General features: G+C 51.8%; 1 protein-coding gene across 1 annotated transcript in view; it reads left to right on the top strand.

Moving 5' to 3' along the window:
* The window catches only part of Trpm2 (transient receptor potential cation channel subfamily M member 2), a 43,392-nt gene that overhangs the window by 8,452 nt on the left and 14,538 nt on the right, over positions 1–20,402 (top strand). The window contains 18 exon segments of the mRNA XM_041634791.1: positions 583–763; positions 1,956–2,122; positions 3,409–3,463; positions 3,466–3,588; positions 4,955–5,016; positions 5,847–6,047; positions 7,363–7,465; positions 8,688–8,809; positions 9,008–9,361; positions 10,294–10,431; positions 11,160–11,289; positions 11,498–11,643; positions 12,408–12,520; positions 13,615–13,828; positions 14,942–15,060; positions 15,669–15,801; positions 16,160–16,331; positions 19,695–19,878. Coding sequence (XP_041490725.1) covers positions 583–763; positions 1,956–2,122; positions 3,409–3,463; positions 3,466–3,588; positions 4,955–5,016; positions 5,847–6,047; positions 7,363–7,465; positions 8,688–8,809; positions 9,008–9,361; positions 10,294–10,431; positions 11,160–11,289; positions 11,498–11,643; positions 12,408–12,520; positions 13,615–13,828; positions 14,942–15,060; positions 15,669–15,801; positions 16,160–16,331; positions 19,695–19,878 — 2,717 coding nt within the window.

Consider the following 20,402-nt stretch of genomic DNA (forward strand, 5'->3'; position numbering starts at 1 on the left):
ATAGGGCATCCAACACCGGGAGTGTGAGGAGAACAGGAAGCAGATGGGGTGGAGGTCAAACCACATGGAGGAGCCAGTACAGGGAGTAACAAAGGAGGGTGTTTATGGGGGGTGGTCTGAGCTGCTCCCTAAGCAGAGAGGATGAGGGAAGAGGACGTATGGGAGAGGGAGCTAGCTGGACCTAGGGGTTTTGTAAAGAATAGTCTAGATTTACCTAGGGAGCCTCTGTACTTGAGCCTCTCTTCTGGGCCTCAGCTCCTCTTTCTTCTTACAACCTATGTCTTGACTATACACTGCTGGCTACTTTTCTTCCTGGGTGTGAACTCAAGGTGTCCAGCCCCAGGCTGAGCAGGCAGGGCACAGGTGACCTCACTCTGTGTTGAGTGTGAAGGTTGAAGCCATTCTTTCAGGGTTCCTTCACTGTCTCACTATCCCCTATGGGGTTCCCTTTCTGTCCCCTGAGTGGTTCCCTTGCCCTGCAGGATGCCCTCACGGTCCCCTGCAGGGTGTCCTTGTACCTTGTAAGGTTCCCTTGCTGTGTCTCCTGCAAGGTGTTCTCACCAGCCCGTGATTCCCCTGCAGTATGTTCGGGTCTCCCAGGACACGCCCTCCAGTGTCATCTACCAACTCATGACCCAGCACTGGGGCCTGGATGTCCCGAACCTCCTCATCTCGGTGACTGGTGGAGCCAAGAACTTTAACATGAAGCTGAGGCTGAAGAGCATCTTCCGGAGAGGCCTGGTCAAGGTGGCCCAAACCACAGGTGAGAGCTGAGGCCCCGCCCAGGCCATGAGTGTAGCTCAGGATGAAGGCTGAAGGAGAGTTTTGGGGATCAATGTTATGGGTACTGGGAAACTCTTGGGGATAGCTGAGTTCACACCCCGGTTTGGGTCAAATTCCTCGGGTCCCTCATCTACAGGCAGCCCTTCCCTTGATGCCCAGCTGCCTCTCAGCTCACACTACTCATTTCCCTGACGTTTATAGTCGCATAGCCACTGCCATGTGCTAATGGGCTAGATTAAAAAAAAAGATTTTGTTTTACTTAGTGCCTGTATATCTGCATGTCCGTGTCTGTGTCTGTGTGTGTGTATGAATGTTACATGTGCTCAGATGCCTGTGGAAGATTGACAATAACATTGGATCCCCTGGAGCTGGAGTTAGTTATAGGTGGTTGTGAGCCTCCTGACATGGGTTCTAAGATCAGAACTTAGGTACTCATAACTACTATTGTCTCTCCAGACCCTAGATTTGATTTGATTTTAATGTCCACATCACACGTGTCTTTGAGGCACTCATTTCAGAGGTCTGGCCAGCACTGTGTAGTGAGCTCACCACCCAGACAACAGCAGATGGATCATGGAGCAGCAATGAGAGCTCTGCCCACATGCCCTTTCTTTAGGGCTCAGGCAGGACCAGCAGACCCCACTTGTCACTTGCTGCCCTATAGGTAGAACCAATTCACTCAGCCCTGGCATTCTTACCCTGACCAGCATGCAATGCACCCCTGAGGGTAGGGGAGACAGCGACAGAAAGAATGTCCCCTGTAGGGGCCACCGTAAGCCACGTGGCTTTAGGCGTATAGTCGTCTGTTAGGAGTAGGGCCAAGGAATGGGGAACATGGAATCATCTACCATTCTCGGGTCTCAGACACTGAGAGGAAGGTGGAAAGCGGCAGGTCCTGTGTGCTCCTCAGCCTGGGATAGAGAGAAGGCAGAGGGGAAGGAGGGGCCTGCAGAGAGAAGATGGGGGTTCTTTCCTATTGTCATCTTTGCAATGTGGGGAGCTCAGGTCTCAGAAAGGCATCAGAAAGATAGTGTCACAGTACAGTATCTCCTCTTTAATTGCGCTTTAGAAACCTATCTGTGTGTCAGAAACACAGTGGGACTCTGGGTGTCACTACTGGCTTGACAAGAGGCATATTGGAGCCTAGAGGCATAGCCTGTCTCTTTCCCCAGGGGCCTGGATCATCACTGGAGGGTCCCACACGGGTGTGATGAAGCAGGTGGGTGAGGCGGTCCGGGACTTCAGCCTGAGCAGCAGTTGCAAAGAAGGAGAAGTCATCACCATTGGCGTAGCCACATGGGGCACTATCCACAACCGAGAGGGGCTGGTCCACCCCACCGTGAGTAACCAGTCCAGAGTGAGCCTGGGTCAGAGGAGGAAGGCTGGGAGCAGAGGGAGAGGAGCTCAACTCTCTACAAAGACTGCAGGGAGCTTGCTGGGTGTCAGTGTGAGTGTCGGGGAAGGACCTGGTGCTGCAGGGCACGGGTCTGACTTAGGTAATGTAATACCTCAGACACAGTGAGCAGGGTGGGTGGCTAACATGGACAGCCATAAGATCACAGGAAGGATCCACATGCCGGTTATTACCAGGTCGGGGTACATCTCAAGAGTTGCTTGGATAAGAAATGGGCTTCAAGGAAAGGGAGTGACTGACTAGGACCACACAGTCAAGCAAGCATGGGGGTTATATTGAGCCAGCTTTCTGACCACAAAGTCTGAGCTTTTAGCTTTGAGCCTCTATGCTCGAGGCCTCCAGCCTGGAATTCCACAGAGCCATGGTTTCTGGCAGTCAGCAGCAAGTTGGGCTACCCTTTAATGCTATACCCAGAGCTTGGCTCAGCAGCTGCTTAAGAACGGAGACTTGAGTTGGATAACTTGGTTTACTAAGGGGGATTTTTTCTAAGGACACTTTGAATCTGTACTAATGAGGACATGGGCATTTAATTCATTGTCAAGGAAATCTGGGGACAACATAGTCTGTGGCTAGAGAAGGTTCTCGTCACTGCTGACTAGTGTGCCTGGCCCAGTGTGCAGTCTTGATCTTTCTCTTGTGTCAGAATCATGGAGTGTCTCCCTGGGCAGGATGGGTAAGACTGAGGGTAAGGGAGGCTTGGGGGAGTTCTGAGCTGAGAATCCTCTGGTTGTTCCACTGTTCCATTCTCTGTGGACAGTAGACAAGGTGTCTGGTCCAGCAGATCAGTCTCCTGGGGTCTCGTAAAGCATGATCAGACACCTGGTGGCAGAAAGCAACTCACTTATCCACCTACAGTTAGACGTCACTCTCCCACAGCACAGACACCACCAGTTGGCCCCAGTGAAGATGAGGTTCTACTATTCTGGGGCTCTGATGAGGACCCTTCCTGCCCTTTTAACTTCTGGTGGTTCTGGAAGTTCCTGGGGACCCCATCCAGATAATTCAGGTTAATTTTCTCCTGTTTGGATTCTTAACATCACAGCTGCAAAAGCCTTTTCTCCAAATAAGGGGCTACAAACAGATTCTTGAGCTTAGGACGTGTATCTTTGGGGGGACATTATCCAAATTATCCAAGCTATTAGACCTCCCATTTCCAGAATACGGGTATGACGTTTTACCAATCTGTGTGAGTCTCCCTTGGTCATCTGCAGGGAGGCTTTCCTGCTGAGTACATGCTGGATGAGGAAGGCCAAGGGAATCTTACCTGCTAGACCCCAACCACTCCCACTTCATCCTGGTGGATGACGGGACCCATGGCCAGTATGGTGTGGAGATTCCCCTGAGGACGAAACTGGAGAAGTTCATATCAGAGCAAACAAAGGAAAGAGGAGGTACACATGAGCATGCTTCTGAGGGCATTTGGGGCAGAAAGAACTGAGACCCTTCCTGTGTCAGAGCCATTGCTGGCCAAGGCCTGCATTGTGCATGGAGGTGAGATCACATCACACCCGATTGGTTTCCTGGGTCCCTGTCTGCTTCTTCATGAGGACCTGTCTTCTCTTGCTGCCTTAATCAGTGGAAGGGTGTCAGTGTGGGCTTGTCTGTTTGTTGTCAGTTAATAGAACAGTCTACATTGTCAACTAGAGACAGTTTCAGGTTGAGAAATGAGAAAATGGCATCCAGAAATCATAGCATGACCTCAGTTGCTTGTGAGGAGGTGGAGTAATTCGTGTGTGAGATGAGGAAGGGCCTATGGAGCATGGGGAGGGTTCCAGCTCAGCGCCTGGGTTGTTAGGGATGACTCTGGGCAGCAGATTTCAAGCTTCCCAGTGTTTCCTGAGTCAGGGTCCCCAGTGGGGCCTGGCCACCCTAAAATCACCTCCCCTGGGTCTGGGTGGCATAGAACTTGCATGCCCATTAAGTTCCCAAGTAGATGTGGTGCCTGTATAGGCGCCCCACTGGAAGAGCACTGTTTTCACGAGGAGAACCCAGGGTGAGGTGTGTGAAGGCAGGGACCCTTGTTGGCACTGGGTGGACTTTGTTGCCATCTGTTTCTCCTGCCCTCTGGGTGAGGTTGAGTAGAAGGGGAGAAGAGACATGAACTGTGCCCCTCCCCAGCCAATGCCAGATGGGTCAGTGTCCTCATAGAGGTTCGCTGGGCCAGCTTGGATGTCGAGGTATCATAAAAAGAACAGGAGAGCTGGGCAGTGGTGGCGCACGCCTTTAATCCTAGCACTTGGGAGGCAGAGGCAGGCGGATTTCTGTGAGTTCGAGGCCAGCCTGGTCTACAGGAGCTAGTTCCAGGACAGGCTCCAAAGCTACAGAGAAACTCTGTCTCGAAAAACATACAAAAAAAAAAAAGAAAAAAAAAAAACAAAAACAGGAGAGAGAGGCACGGGGCTAGAGTGGTCCCCTGGGTAGAGAAGATGGTGTTCTGTTTTTGCCCTTTCTGTACAGGAATTCAATTAGGATGGGGTAGGATATAGGTGGGGGGATGGGGTGCAAGGGTAGGGATGTGTAGTGAGTGCCAGGACAGGCCAGGGATGGGGGTGGAGCAAATGGCCAGGAGGCCTTGATTTGCTCTTTTATGGAGCACGAGCAACTTGTCTGCAAGCCGTCCTCGTTCATCTTCAGCAGCTGCCCGTTATCTACCACTCTGTCCAGCTGGTGCTTCCCCGTGGGATTAGGGGAAGAAGCAGCCTCAAACAGTAGGCCCGTGCTTCCCCCAGTCTTCACATGGGTTCCATGTCTGCCTAGGTGTGGCCATCAAGATCCCCATTGTTTGCGTGGTGTTGGAGGGCGGCCCTGGCACGCTGCATGTGAGTACCAGCTGCTTTGCATCATGGGGCTCAGGCCTTGCTGGGGAGGAAGGGCTGGTGGATGCTTTTATTAAAATCTGGTGCCATCAGTAGCAACACACACAGCGTGCTGCCCTGAGGCTGTGGAGGGGAGGGAATTCACCACAGGACAAGGATGTTTCCTGGTGGGAGAAGGGACACCCTTACAAGTAGACCCTCATGTGGGAGAGGTGACTTGGCGTTAGCCCAGGTCGTGGTGGGGTTGCTGGCTCTTTCTTCCCAGAGCCTCTCTGGAAGACATCCACCCAAAGTCCCAGGCTGGCACTCCAACGTGGAGCTTTCTGTCTCGGCCCCTGAGCACGGCCCTGTGGGGCTGCGCCTCGAATTTGGCGGGTCTTCCAGAGCACGATTCTATGTTGTGGCTCTTTCAACACCAGGCACTACTCTCAGAGTCCAGTCCAGCTCCTGGAGCTCAGATCTGGGGTTTTCCTCATGGTCATTTTATTCCCCTGGGCTTTGGTCATTCTGGGTCCACACAGCATCCCTGTGAGTGGATCTGGTCAATGACTGTGTCATGAACCCTTTTGTTACAGCGCTACTGGGTGTTGATTGGCAAGCTTGAGTCAGGTGTGCCAGCGGCACACTCCTGGTGTGTCAGCAGCAGCTCTTTTGTCTCTTGAACGGCATAGTGCACTAAACCAGGGATGGCTTCCAGAAAGTTCTAGCTTCACTGGCTCACTCTAGCTGCAAGTGACTTGCAGCCTCTGCTGCCACTGAACGATGCTGTATTTCAGAAGTGTCAGGGCTGGGTGAGGGCTCTGGCCAGCTGACACTTGGTTCTGCTTTTGCAGACCATCTACAATGCCATCACCAATGGCACACCCTGTGTGATAGTGGAGGGCTCCGGCCGAGTGGCTGACGTCATCGCCCAGGTGGCCGCTCTGCCTGTCTCTGAGATCACCATCTCCCTGATACAGCAGAAGCTCAGCATGTTCTTCCAGGAGATGTTTGAGACTTTCACCGAAAACAGGATTGTGGAATGGACCAAAAAGGTAAGGCATATAGGCATTATGGTCACCAGGCTGACTCCCAGACAGACCAGGACTCCAGGAACCTGAAATGGGTCAGAGTAGGTACATGATTGAATTTGCAGATGGTGGGAAGCTCTGAGATCCAGGACAAGCAGGGCCTCCTGGTTGGGTACTGGGAGGCTGAAGCATATGACAGACAGCATGCCAAAGGAGAGCTGAGATTTGAACTCTATTTGCAGAATGCCAGGGCTGTGCTGGGACATCTCAGAGCTTGAGAGTTGTTGTTCTGGGACCCAGAGTGTGTTGGACTGGAGGGATGTGGTGCTTGGGAAGGGCCAGGAAGCACTGTAGAGCACAGGAGGGGTCTTGACCAGGAAGCTGACAGCAGAACTTAGCATCTGCAGCAGTGAGAGACAGCACATGGTCCAACCTTGTCTCCTTATAAGAACACGAATGGAGCGCCCTCAGCAGTGCCCGCCTCCCCAGTCCTGAAGCTGGGCTTTGGGGTGATGCCCTGATGCCTTCTGCAGAATGTGCAGTGAATAGCTGCCCTTTGGTCCCAGAGCTTAGATAAAACCCTCAGAATTTTCCACAGTGCGTGAGCATCCTTGGGTGAGCGTGAACAGTGCTAGCTTTAGCTGAGTTGAATTTAGACCCCACCGGGCCCAGGTCAAAGGAACACCCTGGAGCTAGCCACGCTGGACTGTGGCCATGGAGGGGATGAGCTGTGACTGGACAATGGAGTCAGCAGCTCTCTGGCTGGGTGGCTTGGGGAAGCAGGAAGACCTTGTTGTATATCTGCCAAGTACTCAGAGTGGCCTTGTTTGGTGTGGACGCTCTGTGAGATTATTTGACAGGGAAATAACATAAGTTTAGTGAGCCCCTTATCTCCTCCCCTCACCTCCACCCCCTACCCTCTCCTGAAGGCCTTTGCTTGCTTATCCAGGGTGCTTTAAGCTGCTGGGCAGGCCAGGAGCCTTTTTCAGCAACATTATAAATTATTCAGGCAATTCAGAGAACTGAATTTAATCTCTCTTTATCCAAGAGTATTTTTGTTACATTTTAGTGTGTGTGTGTTTACTCATGCTCACACGCTGGTGCCACAATGCACACACCATGGAGGTCAGAGGACATTTTGTACCAGTCAGTTCTTTCTTCTACCGTTTAGGTCCTAGGAGATTGAAGTCAAGTCATCAGACTTAGTGGCAAGCACCCTTACTAGCTGAGCCTGTACAGACTAGGGGGTGTGGTTACTTGTTGGGTCCTCAATCCCTTTTGTCCTTTAAGGAGGCAGAATCCCTCCATCCTTAATCTCACTAGCAACCATTTGCTGTAGATCCAAGACATTGTCCGGAGGCGGCAGCTGCTGACAGTCTTCCGGGAAGGCAAGGATGGGCAGCAGGATGTGGATGTGGCCATTCTGCAGGCTTTACTGAAAGGTGAGGCTATGAACAGGGGGAAAAGGACAGAAAGACCAGGACATGTGTGCACATGATGCATGACAGCATCCAATCAGATGCGCTGGGGCCATGCTACTGTACATCCCTGCCATCCAAGAAACAGCAAAGTTCCAGTAGGCTGAACTCAAAGGAACTCATGCCAGTCCTGTTACAGTCAAGCTCTCTGAAGTCAATGTATCTTGAGAATAGCATGGAGAGGCGGCTTATCCCATACAAGGGAGTCTCAGTAAGATAATGTACAGATTTCTCATTAGAGACTGGAAGGTGGAAGGCAGAGGGCTGTAAAGTGGGGGAGAAATAAAGGTATTCTCAGATAAATTAAAGCACAGGGAATTTGTAATCACCAGACCTGAGTTACGAGAAATGCTCAAAGGAGCAGCAGGGTGAATTGAAAGAACACTAGATGTTCACTCAATGCCGTATGAAGGAATCAAAATCTCAAACAGGCAAGTATATGGGCAGTTATGAAAGCCTATGTCATTATAACAGGCTTATAACGGCAGTATTAGCTTTCTTTGTTACTTGAGAGGTTAAGACAGTAACAATTACTAGTCTAAAAGCTACTATTCTAAGCCAGGTTTCCCAGCTCATGTCTATAATCCCAGTGCTTCTGAGCCTGAAGCAGGAGATTCACTGCAAAGTTCAAGGCCAGACTGGTCTGTATAATACAAGATTAACAGGGGAGCCTGCAAGATAGTGTGCAAAACATCACTACAGCAAACACCACTTGCAAGAGGGACTCCAAGTAGAGAAAGGAGTGGAGCTGCGGGTGCCAGGACCCGGGTTCTGATCTTCACACACACACACACACACACACACACACACACACACACACTGTGTTGGCTTTTGGAATTCTGCTTTGCCTGTTAGTGTAAATTAATGCTTTTTAGAGCGCTGTATCTTGTTTTACTATGTTTTTTTGTCTCATGCTGTGTCTCACCTGTCACAGAGGGGCAGGGCATGGCTGGGAGATGACTCAGGGTGGGGAATGGGGTAAACTAAAGTGATGATCAAAACTCTGCTTCTCTGAGTCTAACAATGAGTAAAACGTGCTTTATAAAGCAGATGTCTCAGGGAGGGTGTCACCAATAAGCTCTGAGTTATCACTTTAAATCATTAAGGGAACTTGCGTCCCCAACCAACTCCCGAGCCCCACACCAAGCCTCACATAGAGGCACCTGACACACACTGCCACCCACAGCCTCTCGAAGCCAAGACCAGTCTGGCCATGAGAACTGGGACCACCAATTGAAGTTGGCAGTGGCGTGGAACCGTGTGGACATTGCTCGAAGTGAGATCTTCACGGACGAATGGCAGTGGAAGGTGAGGCGCCTGCGTCAGTGGGTTCGTGTGCATGTCTTCAAGGTCCTCAGCCCCCCCCCCCCCCTTTGGGAATAGGTGACCAGGGTGGATTCCATCCTTCAGAAAAGATATCACAGCCACTCCTTCTAGGGTTCTAAGCTCAGAGTTCTAGGGGGTGCTGACCTAATGCGCTGGCCACTGAACATTGCTCCCTCTTAGCCCGCAGATCTGCACCCCATGATGACAGCTGCCCTCATCTCCAACAAACCTGAGTTTGTGAGGCTCTTTCTGGAGAATGGGGTGCGCCTGAAGGAGTTTGTCACTTGGGACACTCTGCTCTGCCTGTATGAGAACCTGGAGCCATCCTGCCTCTTTCACAGCAAGCTGCAGAAGGTGCTGGCTGAAGAACATGAACGCGTGGCCTATGCATCTGCTGCACCCCGGCTGCACATGCACCACGTGGCCCAGGTGCTGCGTGAACTCCTGGGGGACTCCACACAGCTGCTGTACCCCCGGCCTCGATACAGCGACCGGCCGCGGCTCTCGCTGCCCATGGCACACATCAAGCTCAATGTGAGTCCTGGTAATGTGGGTGCCAGTGATGGGGTTGCTGGTGTCGGGAGGCAGTGTCCATGCTGGCTCCTTGGTGGGTGACTGCTGTGTTCTCAGCTGTGTTATGAGCTCTTGCATTCATTAGGAAAGGAATTACTAAATATGTGTGTGTGCGCGTGTGCGTGCACGCATGCATGTGCCTGCCTCTAATTTCAGCTCTCAGGAAGCTGAGGTAGATGATAAAGAGTACAAGGCCAGCCTCGACTGCATAGTGAGGTGGTCACAAAGAGAGAAAGAGGAAGAAAAGAGAGAGAGAGAGAAAACCGAAACCAATTGACCAAACAAGTAACCCCAACGCAATGGGCTCTGCAGGCCGTCCTGGAAGGCATGGACTGTGTGAAACCCTGCAGATCTGGGACTTAGACAATAGCAACACATTTTCTCACAGTCCTGGGGACACTGTCTGAGGACAGTGACAGGACTGTTTCCTGCTGAGGCCCCTCTCCCTGTCTTGCAGGTGTCAGGGGGTCTCTTGCTGAGTCTGCACGAGAAGAAGGGTGGGAAAAGAGAAGGGCCCTCCTCTGCCAACAGCCTAATTTTTGACCTATTTACCTCCACACGTGTCTATAGGAGTTACTTTTCTCCTCACTGAGACCAAATACCTGGCAGAAAGTATCTGTTGGGAGGAAGGTTTTATTTGGACTCAGTTCTAGGGTACATCTTTTTCCTCTAATGTGGATGGTGGAGATCCAAACTTAGGTCATCAGGCTTGTGTGGCAAGCTCTTTCCTGCTGAGCCATCTCCTCAGCCCCCAGTGAATCATTTAATTAAGTTCCCAAGAGTGAAATATGCCATCTCTCCATGACTTCCCAAGGCAGGACACACACTGCCCACTACCTTGGTGTTCTGCTGCTAGGGGCCCCTGCGGGACGTGGACTATTCTCCACCTACAGGTACAGGGAGTGAGCCTCCGGTCCCTCTATAAGCGATCAACAGACCATGTTACCTTCACCATCGACCCAGTCCGCGACCTTCTCATCTGGGCCATCATCCAGAACCGCCAGGAGCTGGCAGGCATCATCTGGGCTCAGGTACCAGGACTGCTTTAGTTGCAGACTCGACAACATCTAGACTGGTGATCTGAGTCAGGGGCTCATCTCCTACAGCAAACACAGTTCATAGGGGACAGTAAGATCTCTAACCTAGGGAGGCTTGGAGCACTCGGTGGGGAACAAAAACTTTTGTGGACAAACAATTTTCAAAAGAAAGTAAAAGGGGCTGGAGAGATGGCTCAGAGGTTAAGAGCACTGGCTGCTCTTCCAGAGGTCCTGAGTTCAATTCCCAACAACCACATGGTGACTCACAACCATCTATAGTGAGATCTGGTGCCCTCTTTTGGCCTGCAGACATACGTGTAGGCAAAATGCTGTATACATAATAAATAATAGACTTTAAAAACAAAAAAAATCTTACATTTAATAAAAGAAAGAAAAGGAAGGGAAGATAAAGGCTTCTAAGCAAGCTGTTGTGGTTATTTCAGGGCTGAGGATGTGGGCAGTGTTGCTCTCTATGTCCTGCCCAGATCTTGCTAGCTCTGTGTGCATTATACCTGTTAGAGAGACAAGGGTACGGTACTATGGTTCAGTACAAGAGGCTGCCATCAGAGGGGTTATATGTTAATGTGGGGTGACTATTTGTTTATATGAATGCCCCCCCCACTTCAGGTCATAAACATCTCTGTTCACTATAATAAGTTTCTAGATACAAGGTGGGTAAACCTAGTGACTTCCCAGGTCCTCACAGTGTCCCTGTGTCCCAGAGCCAGGACTGTATTGCTGCAGCCCTGGCCTGCAGCAAGATCCTGAAGGAACTGTCCAAAGAGGAGGAAGATACAGACAGCTCGGAGGAGATGCTGGCACTGGCGGATGAGTTTGAGCACAGAGCTATAGGTGAGCTCCCTGGGGCCATCTGCACCGTCACCAGGATCTCCGTCTCTGTATGTCAGCTCCAATGCTGTTACCTGAAGTCCTTGTCCATGACCTGGATGTTTCCGGACAGTACCTGTGAATTAGTCTTACGCTATGTTCTGCCTTTGCTGAGGGTCCCTTTGCTGGCTCTCTCATTGTCCCAGGCTCTATTTCTTCCCCCTCTGCTCAGGCGTCTTCACTGAGTGCTACCGGAAGGATGAGGAGAGGGCGCAGAAGCTTCTTGTCCGGGTGTCAGAGGCCTGGGGGAAGGCCACCTGCCTGCAGCTGGCCCTAGAGGCCAAGGACATGAAATTCGTGTCTCATGGAGGCATCCAGGTGACTCCCTGAGGGCCCTCTGATGACATGGCTGCTCCTAGCAGTGTGACTCTTTAGTGGCTGGGATAATGCCTGGTACCTAGGCATACGCTGACGGGCAGGCTATTACCTCCTGGTTAGGGGATGGGGAAACTGGTACACAGCAAAGTCAGTGGCTGGTGGACACGGAGGCAGCTGCTCAAATGTCAGGTGGCCCCCAGTGCACTTTCCAGGAACCTGTGCCTTCTGGGGGGTCTCAGGAAGGGCAGCAGGATAGTGTAGCCTTCATGGAACATTAGACAGTGAAACAGACTCCTTTATTATTTGGATATCCTTGGAGCACAGCCTCATGTTGTTATGGGACTCCATGTGTCCTGGGACTCCATGTGTCCTGGGATGTGCAGAGCCTGGGGATACCCAGGGAGGGATCAAACCCTGCCCCATGGTGCCAAAAAGGATCTGCTTATGACAGCATGGGACTGCATGGCCTCGGGACCTTGCAGAGATTGGGGGTCCTGAAGCTGGAGGAGGGATGGCAGGCAGGAGGGGAGTTAGAGCCCTGTGTGATAAGCCCTGCTTATCCATCACTTATCATCTACCATGACCTGACTCCAACCACTCAAAACCCTGATTGCTCTGCTGGCTGACCACAGGGTGGCTGTCATGCTGGCCACTTGTGGTTAGGGGTTTGGAGCACAGTGATAAGGGGGACGTGACTAGCACTCATTCTCGAGTGGGGGTCAGACTGTTGGGTGGCCCCTACCCTGAGACCACGCTGTCCGCAGGCTTTCCTGACCAAGGTATGGTGGGGCCAGCTCTGTGTGGACAACAGCCTGTGGCAGATCATCCTGTGCATGCTGGCCTTCCCACTGCTCTTCACCGGCCTCATCTCCTTCAGGTGAGAGGGAGGGTCCAGGCTTCTAGGAGGTGCAGGAAGTAGAGGGGGTACTGCCCGTCCTCAGTGCCGCCTTGGGTCAAACTCTTCTGTGGCCCAAGTGTTCTGTTGGATGCTGGTGGTGTTGATGAGCCCGTCCCCTGGCCTCAGCTCCGTGGCAATAGGGAGCACGGGGTGGGTAGACTCCTTGATGCTGCGGCCAGACTGGGTGGAGGACTGAAGACCAGGTCTGCCTGTGATTCACTGTGGTCACCTCAGAGCACAAGCGCTCTTGTGAAGATGTTATTTCTATTTTGCTAGATAGCATCTCCAGGTTCCCTGGGAGTTCAGGAACAGATGCCAAGCTCCAGGCCAGGTGGCCAGTGGCAAACCCTGTCATTGCCATAGGCCACATGCTCTATCACCTTCTCAGGCCCTGACGGTTGGGGGTGTGTCTTAGGGGAAACAGAGGGGCAGCTCAGGTACTAAAGCAGTTTCAGTCTGCCTGCTTTCTGAACTCCTACCCTGCACAGACCCAGGAGGACAAGAAATCAATCTCACATCCTTCCAGGGGTCGTGGACATCGTCATGTGACCTTCATAGTGTTTCCCCTGCTCCCCATTATCCCTGAGGGGAACAGAGCTGCACCTGTGTTTCTGGTGGCAGCTGTGGCAGGAGGCTACACATCAGTGTGTCCACCTGGGGACTCGGTCACACTGTTAGAATAGCCTTTGTGACAGTAATGGCAGCTGGTCCCCATTTGTGGGGGTACCTGAGACCTGAGAAATCCATCTAAGAACTCACGATAGGAGCATGGCTCAGGGAATCTAACCCAGGTTGGGCTTATAGCCAGGCCTCGGCCCTGGATAGGAGCTGTGATGTTCAGTCTGGCAGGATGTAGAGACTCATGGCCTTTTGGGTCTGTTGCAGGGTTTGGGGTCTTTAGTGCCAAGGCTGTGCTGGTCTGTCTAGAACTGCTATGTGATCTTTGGTACCAGGTTCCTTTCCTAGTATATTTGCCCCTTGAGCCACGTGTCTCTCAGGGCAAGTGGGGATCCTGAGGACTGTGGGGTGTTGGGTTTTCAGCCTGTCACAGGCCCCTGAGGTGTCTATTGCAGGGAGAAGAGGCTACAGCCCCTGTGCCGCCCAGCCCGTGTCCGCGCCTTCTTCAATGCGCCTGTGGTCATCTTCCACCTGAATATCCTCTCCTATTTCGCCTTTCTCTGCTTGTTTGCCTACGTGCTCATGGTGGACTTCCAGCCCTCGCCTTCCTGGTGCGAGTACCTCATCTACCTGTGGCTTTTCTCCCTGGTGTGCGAGGAGACACGGCAGGTGCTCACTGCCCCCACACCAAGTGTCTGTCACTACCGAGCTCCATCCAGGCCCCCGGGAGCTGGGTGGGACCCCAGGAGGCAGGCACCCACTCCTCTACCTGGGAGCTTTGCCTCCATGGTCTGACTGCCTTGCCTGAGGCTCGGTGGGCTAGGCGACGGACAGTTTCCAGTGCCCCAGAACTTGAGCTGGTTCTTTGTGACCCAAGGTCCTCCAGCTACCTAAATCACGTTCTGTGACTGCCTTAAGTTGGCGAGTCTCCCTACATCGCCAAGTGTGGGGCTCTGTGTGGTCATTTGCAAAGGACACAGACTAATGGAGAACCATGAGTATGACTATGGCTCATTTCAGAAAAGGGCTTAGAGTAAAGCCTGCCAGATACAAAGGTGCCATCCATCCAAGGACTGTTGGTCCAGAGCACCCAGAGGTTCCCTCCCTGAGGCAGGGGCAGAACATGATTCTTCCTGCATGGGTGTGTAATGACATTCAGGGTTCTGGTCCTTCGGGCCAGCCTCTGTAGCCAGACCCTCCATGAGAGTCAGAGCCTCTGTGTCCCCTGAACTCACCTCAGCTGGCAGCCCAGCATAGAGAGCACATGTGTCTCCTAGAATCTGTCTCTCAGGTCCAGGGAAAGGACATGCCTGACCATCTTTGGCAGGCCTGTTACCAGTAAAGGGTGAGAATTCCTGCCAAGCATACCACGTGAGGATCCTGGGGTCTCCCCCAGGCCCCTCCTTCCTGGGTTATCTCAGGAAGCGGGTGTCATTCTGGACAGAGCCAAAGATCCTTGTGGGAGGAGCTGGTAGGGAGAAGGGAGCTTCTCCAGCTCACATATAAGTACACACTTACATATATGTACATGCGTGTACACACACACACACACACACACACACACACATACACACAGGTTTAATAGAACCCCTGGTTCATGAGAGTCTAGCAGGGAAGTGTGGCCTGCACTTACCTCTGCTCTTGCTGTTCCTGGACTTGTTGAGTGCAGAGGTCCCCCCTGTGTCCTGCTGGCCCCCACCACAGCCAAGCTCTACCCACAAAGAGCTATCAGTGTGATGGGGATGGAGATGCTGGCCTCCCTAACTGTGGTCTCCTCAGTAGCTCTTCTATGATCCCGATGGGTGTGGGCTGAAGAAGATGGCGTCCCTGTACTTCAGCGACTTCTGGAACAAGCTGGACGTTGGTGCCATTCTGCTCTTCATAGTAGGACTGACCTGCCGGTGAGTGGCCAGGGTACCCCTGCGTTCTTCCTGAGGGGCACCTGGACCCAACCAGCTTAAGACAGGGTGGGGAACTGGCTTTGCCCCTGACAAGGTAATCTCAACCCTGGCTCTTGCCTGTCTGTGGGCACAGTGACGGCTGAGACCACACCTGCCCTTGATGCTGATGGAGAAATGCTGTTGGGGTGCATGACTGTTCTTTGTCCATCTTGGGTTGCTGTCACGTGTGAGGCCTGCAGTCATTATTGTTTGTCTCAGCTTCCCGGACATACAGTGTCCTCTTTGCCCCTCCCTGCTGGGTTACATCTCGTGACAGCTTGTGTATCTGAGAGGTGGTGGCCCTCTTTCTTCTTGAGGTGGGATGGATATGGCCAAGGCTCCTGGAATTCTTCCTGGGATGCCGTTGCACCTGAGTGTCTGGTTTCTACTAAAGCCAACTCAGTTCTCCACAGATATTTTACTCTTGGTGTTACCATCACCTTTGGTATATTTGGCCTGGCTCCTCCAGAGCCCTGTACCTCCAAGGTCCACCCCAGGCCAGGGAGAGGCTTTAGAAACTTCTGCCTTTTGGCGAACAGAGCCTGAGGTGGTACCTTGCCCACTGCCAGGCTCATCCCAGTGACACTGTACCCCGGGCGCATCATCCTGTCTTTGGACTTCATCATGTTCTGTCTCCGCCTCATGCACATCTTCACCATCAGCAAGACCCTGGGGCCCAAGATCATCATCGTGAAGCGCATGGTGAGGACACAATGGGCTTGCCTGGGCGGGGCTGGAGCCCATGGCTGCTGTGAGGGAAGCTGAGGGCTGTGCCCAACATGAAAGAGGCAGGACAGTACTAGAGCTCACCGTTTGTCCCCTGTCTTGCCTCTGCCTCATCCTATTGTCTGGATATTACCTCCTTCAGGCTGCCTTGCCCACTTCTCATTTCATAGCCCCAGCGTGGGCCCCGTTGCTGCTCAGATGCAAGCCTGAGTCATTATTTGAGTCATTATTGTACAACCCCATTCCACATCTTGCATCCTGCATTCATGTCGGGGTGACCACGGAGAGAGGAGATCCAGGATGGGAAGTACAGCCTTTGCTTCACTCTCTACAGATGAAGGACGTCTTCTTCTTCCTCTTTCTCCTGGCGGTGTGGGTGGTGTCCTTCGGAGTGGCCAAGCAGGCCATCCTCATCCACAACGAGAGCCGGGTGGATTGGATCTTCCGTGGGGTCGTCTACCACTCTTACCTCACCATCTTTGGGCAGATCCCAACCTACATCGACGGTAGGAGCCAGGTTGTGGGCATCTAAGGGGTAAGGGGGATAGGGAGAGATGGAGTGGGGGAGCTCCCTAGGGGCATCTAAGAGTCCAAGGTTACAAGAGATAGGGTTCATTTTCAGCCAGGCTGTGTGGCTTTCTAGGGACCAGGAAAGCCCAGGGCTCCACTGGATGCTGATAGCTCTCACCGAGAGTGGAGGGCACCCAGATTTCCCAGTCAATGAGGAGCGTGACAGCAGGAACTTAAGCTATGCAGAGATGTATGGGGCACGGTTGACAGTCCATAGCATCAAAAGTCACCCCACTCCCCTCTCTTACCCCACTGGAGTCAGAAACGACTGCTTACTCTCTGGTAGAAAGACAGCTTCTCAGTGTGAGTGAGTGTGTATCTGTGCCTGTGTGTGAGCTTGCGTGTGCTCACACAACTTATGTGAGTGTGTGTATGTGTGTGAGTTCATGTGTGTGTATGTGAGTGTGCGCACATGTGTGTGGGTGTGTATGCGTGTGTGGTGGCCAGAGGACAACCTCCGGTGTCATTTCTTAGGAGCCACCCAGAACTGTTTTTGTTCTTAGTTTTTCCTTTATTTTTATTTTATGTGTATGAATTTGCATTCATGTATGTCTGTGCACCATATGTGTGCACTGCCCAAGGAGGTCCAAAGAGGGTATCAGACCCCCTAGGACTTGAGTTACAGACAGCTGTGAGCCTCCATGTGGGCGCTGGGAACTGGACCCAGGTCCTTAGGAAGAATAGCCAGTGCTCTTAAGTGCTGAGCGTCTTTCCAGTCCCAGTCCCTCCCTTTTGTGAGACAGGATCTCCAATTGGTCTGAATCTTGCCTAGTAGTCTAAGCTAGCTAGGCAGAGCCCCAGGGGTCACCTGTTTCCTCCTTGGCACTGGTATTGGAAGCACGAGCCATAACATCTGGCTTTTAACATGGCTTGATCTCAAGTCATACCACAAAGCAAGCCTTTTACTGATGGAGCTATCCTCCAGTCCCATGTGTTTCTTAAAGCCAGCGTCTTTCAGGTACATTTCCTGCGTCATAAGCTACCCACAGAAGGTCTACACAGGCATGGCGTATCATGGAAGCCAGCTTCATCCCTCATCCCTTCAACGGCCACTGTCCTCCTCTCTCTGTCCTACAAAGCCACCCATCTGCTGCCATCCACACACATTTGCCCTCCCGGACTTGTCACACACGTTAGACCTAATGTGGCGTGCAGTCAACCAGGTCTGGCTTTGTCACCCAGTGTCACATTTCCAGGTGTGTGTGTGTGTGTGTGTGTGTGTGTGTGTGTGTGTATGTAGGGGGCTGCAACAGTTATCAGTGCTTTATTGTATTTTATTGCTAAATTGTATTTCTCTGCATGGACGAGGCACATTTTAGTGATTCTTAAGCTGTGACCTCTTGCGTTCTTCCTGGTTTTCGGCAACTCAGACTGCTGTTGCTGTGAACTTATGTCTGTGCTTTGGTGCGGGTGTGTTTAACTCTGAGACATGCCAAGCTGCTCCCGTAGAGGCCATGCATTCCAGTTTCTCCACGCTCACCTCACACTCGTTACTGTCCATTGGGGGTCAGTGGTGTGTCCTCGTGGCTCTGATGGGCACTTCTGTTGTGGCTTCTGCTGAGCATATTTTCATGTACTTACTGGACCCTTTGTACATCTTCTTGGGAGAAATGTCCATTTCTATCTTTTGCTCATTTCCCCCTTCCATTATAATTTTTATTGTTGAGCTTTTAAGACCTTCGTCACAGGGCCAGTTTGCAATATTTTCTCTTATCACAGAGGTTGTCTTTTTATTTTATCTGTGGAAAGACATTTTCTTTGAAGCATAGAATTTTAATGAGGTGCAGCTTGATTTTTTAAACCCGTTTATGCCTCTGTGTCACAGTGAAAGAAACATTGCTGAACCCATGGCTCGAAAGGTTTATTTATGTGTGTGCTTTTTTTTTTTTTTATGAGGGTTTATGGCTTTCGATCTTTCTTTCGGCCTCTGACTCATTTGCAGAAATTAGCCTTCAGCCTCGCCCCATCAGCGCTACTGTCTTCTTTTCCTAGACAGCCACAAATCTGCTTCATCTATACACATCTGTGTGTGAGATAGTAATTTTAAAACGAGAATGGCCCTATTTTATATATGTTGGTATTTTGTCTGCATGCCTGTTTGTGTACTATGCATCTGCTTAGTGTCTAGAAAGGCCAGAAGACGACATCAGATTCCCTGGAGCTGGAGTTAGAGACGGTTGTGAGCCACTATATGGGTATTGGTAACTGAATGCATGTCCTCTGGAAGAGTAATCGGTGCTCTTAACCTTGGAGCCATCTCTTCAAACCCACTGTGCTCGGCAAGGGCCATTCTTTCTCAGGTGGCTGTCTATTGTCCCAGAAACATCAATTGACAAGTGTTTCTCCCTGAGCCTGGCTCCCTGTGTCTGTCACCTGATCCTTAATTAAAGCATTCATCTTAGGTCACCCACCTTTTTCTGCTGTTGTGTGCATCTGGCCTTGCCCAGCCCCTCCCAGCCATGGCTACTGTAACTTGTAGTAAATTTGATATCGGGCAAGGTGGGTTCTCCAGCCTTGCTCTTCTTTTCCAAATTGCTTTGGACTCCTTGGGTCTACATGAATTTTGGGGTTTTGGGCTAGAAACAGGTTGTTTCTCTGACTGTTTAAACCACTGGCTTACCTTAGCCATCCTTCAGTTTCTAGTGGACAGGTCTGGAGCTGTTAAGCTCATTCTGGGGTATGCCCTTCTTTTTGTGTTATTGTTATTTTTTCTTTTAGTCCTATTATTTTCTTGGTTTATTTTTAACTATGTGTATGTATATGTCTCTAAGGGTATGTTCACATGATAGTGGTGCCCACAGAGGCGAGAAGTGTCTGATCCCCTGGAACTGGAGTTATAATAGTTGAGAGTCACCCGAAGTGGGTTCTGGGGACTGAACTTGGGTCCTTGGAAGAGCAATTCTGTGCTCTTACCTGCTGAGCCGCCTCTCTAGCCCCACTTATATATTTTAAGATCCTTTCCTGATAATTGAATTTCTCAGAATCAAGACCCATCCACTCATGTCTGTAGCCATGAAAAGTGCCTTGGGGGAGGGCTGGATGGATTCTGGAGTGCAGGCTGCCAACCTGGGCAACAGCTCTGGCTCCAGACTCCCATAAGCAGCCACTTCCTGCTTGAGGATACCCAAGTACAGACAGACCTCTTGTCAGCCTTTGGACCCTAGCCGGATACCCAGTCCCTGACTCTTGGGATGTCTGAGCCTATGGGGACTCTCAGTGCCCCAATGGCCAGGGTCCCCGGCAGCCAGTTCCTGGAGACTGACTTCCTGTTTTCTGGTTGCCCCGCCCACTCCCCACAGGTGTGAACTTCAGCATGGACCAGTGCAGCCCCAACGGCACAGACCCCTACAAGCCCAAGTGTCCCGAGAGTGACTGGACAGGGCAGACACCTGCTTTTCCCGAGTGGCTGACGGTCACCCTGCTCTGCCTCTATCTGCTCTTTGCCAACATCCTGCTGCTCAACCTGCTCATCGCCATGTTCAAGTGAGTGTAGGCGTCCGTGCAGGGAAAGGCTGTCCTGGGCTGGTGTGTGCACAGGCAGGCGAGTGTGTGTGGAGCCAGCGTGGCATCCTGTGTGTGTCACTGCTCCCAGGGGTCCAGTAGCCCCTGTCCGCTGACTTTGGGGTCATAAAACCCACTCCTATTCCAATTGGAAACAGGTCAGCCATGGACGGCCCAGCTTGCCCACCGTGAAACCCTTGAGCCCTGGGCCCTCCTGTCTCTACAGACAGGTTCCTGGTGGCCGTGACCTTTGGCGTCTCTCCAGTGTGGTGTGAATCATGTACTCTTTTTCTCACCAGCTGACTTCAGGGGATACCCCTTCTGTTTTAGAGTATCCTAAACACTGAGAGCTACCTGTGCTAGCTAGATCTGAGGTCAGGGCAGGAGGTGTGGGTAGGGGATGGGGTGTACTCTGTCTCTCAGGCCACAAAAGCTATCTGCTAAAGTGGCATGGGTCATTTCCCCGGCTCCTGGGCTTCTCTGTGATTCTTGGGTACCTGAGACAG

The sequence above is a fragment of the Microtus oregoni genome, unplaced genomic scaffold (assembly GCF_018167655.1).
Source record: "Microtus oregoni isolate MIOR12 unplaced genomic scaffold, Mior012 000046F_ref0000063, whole genome shotgun sequence".
Taxonomy (NCBI): domain Eukaryota; kingdom Metazoa; phylum Chordata; class Mammalia; order Rodentia; family Cricetidae; genus Microtus; species Microtus oregoni.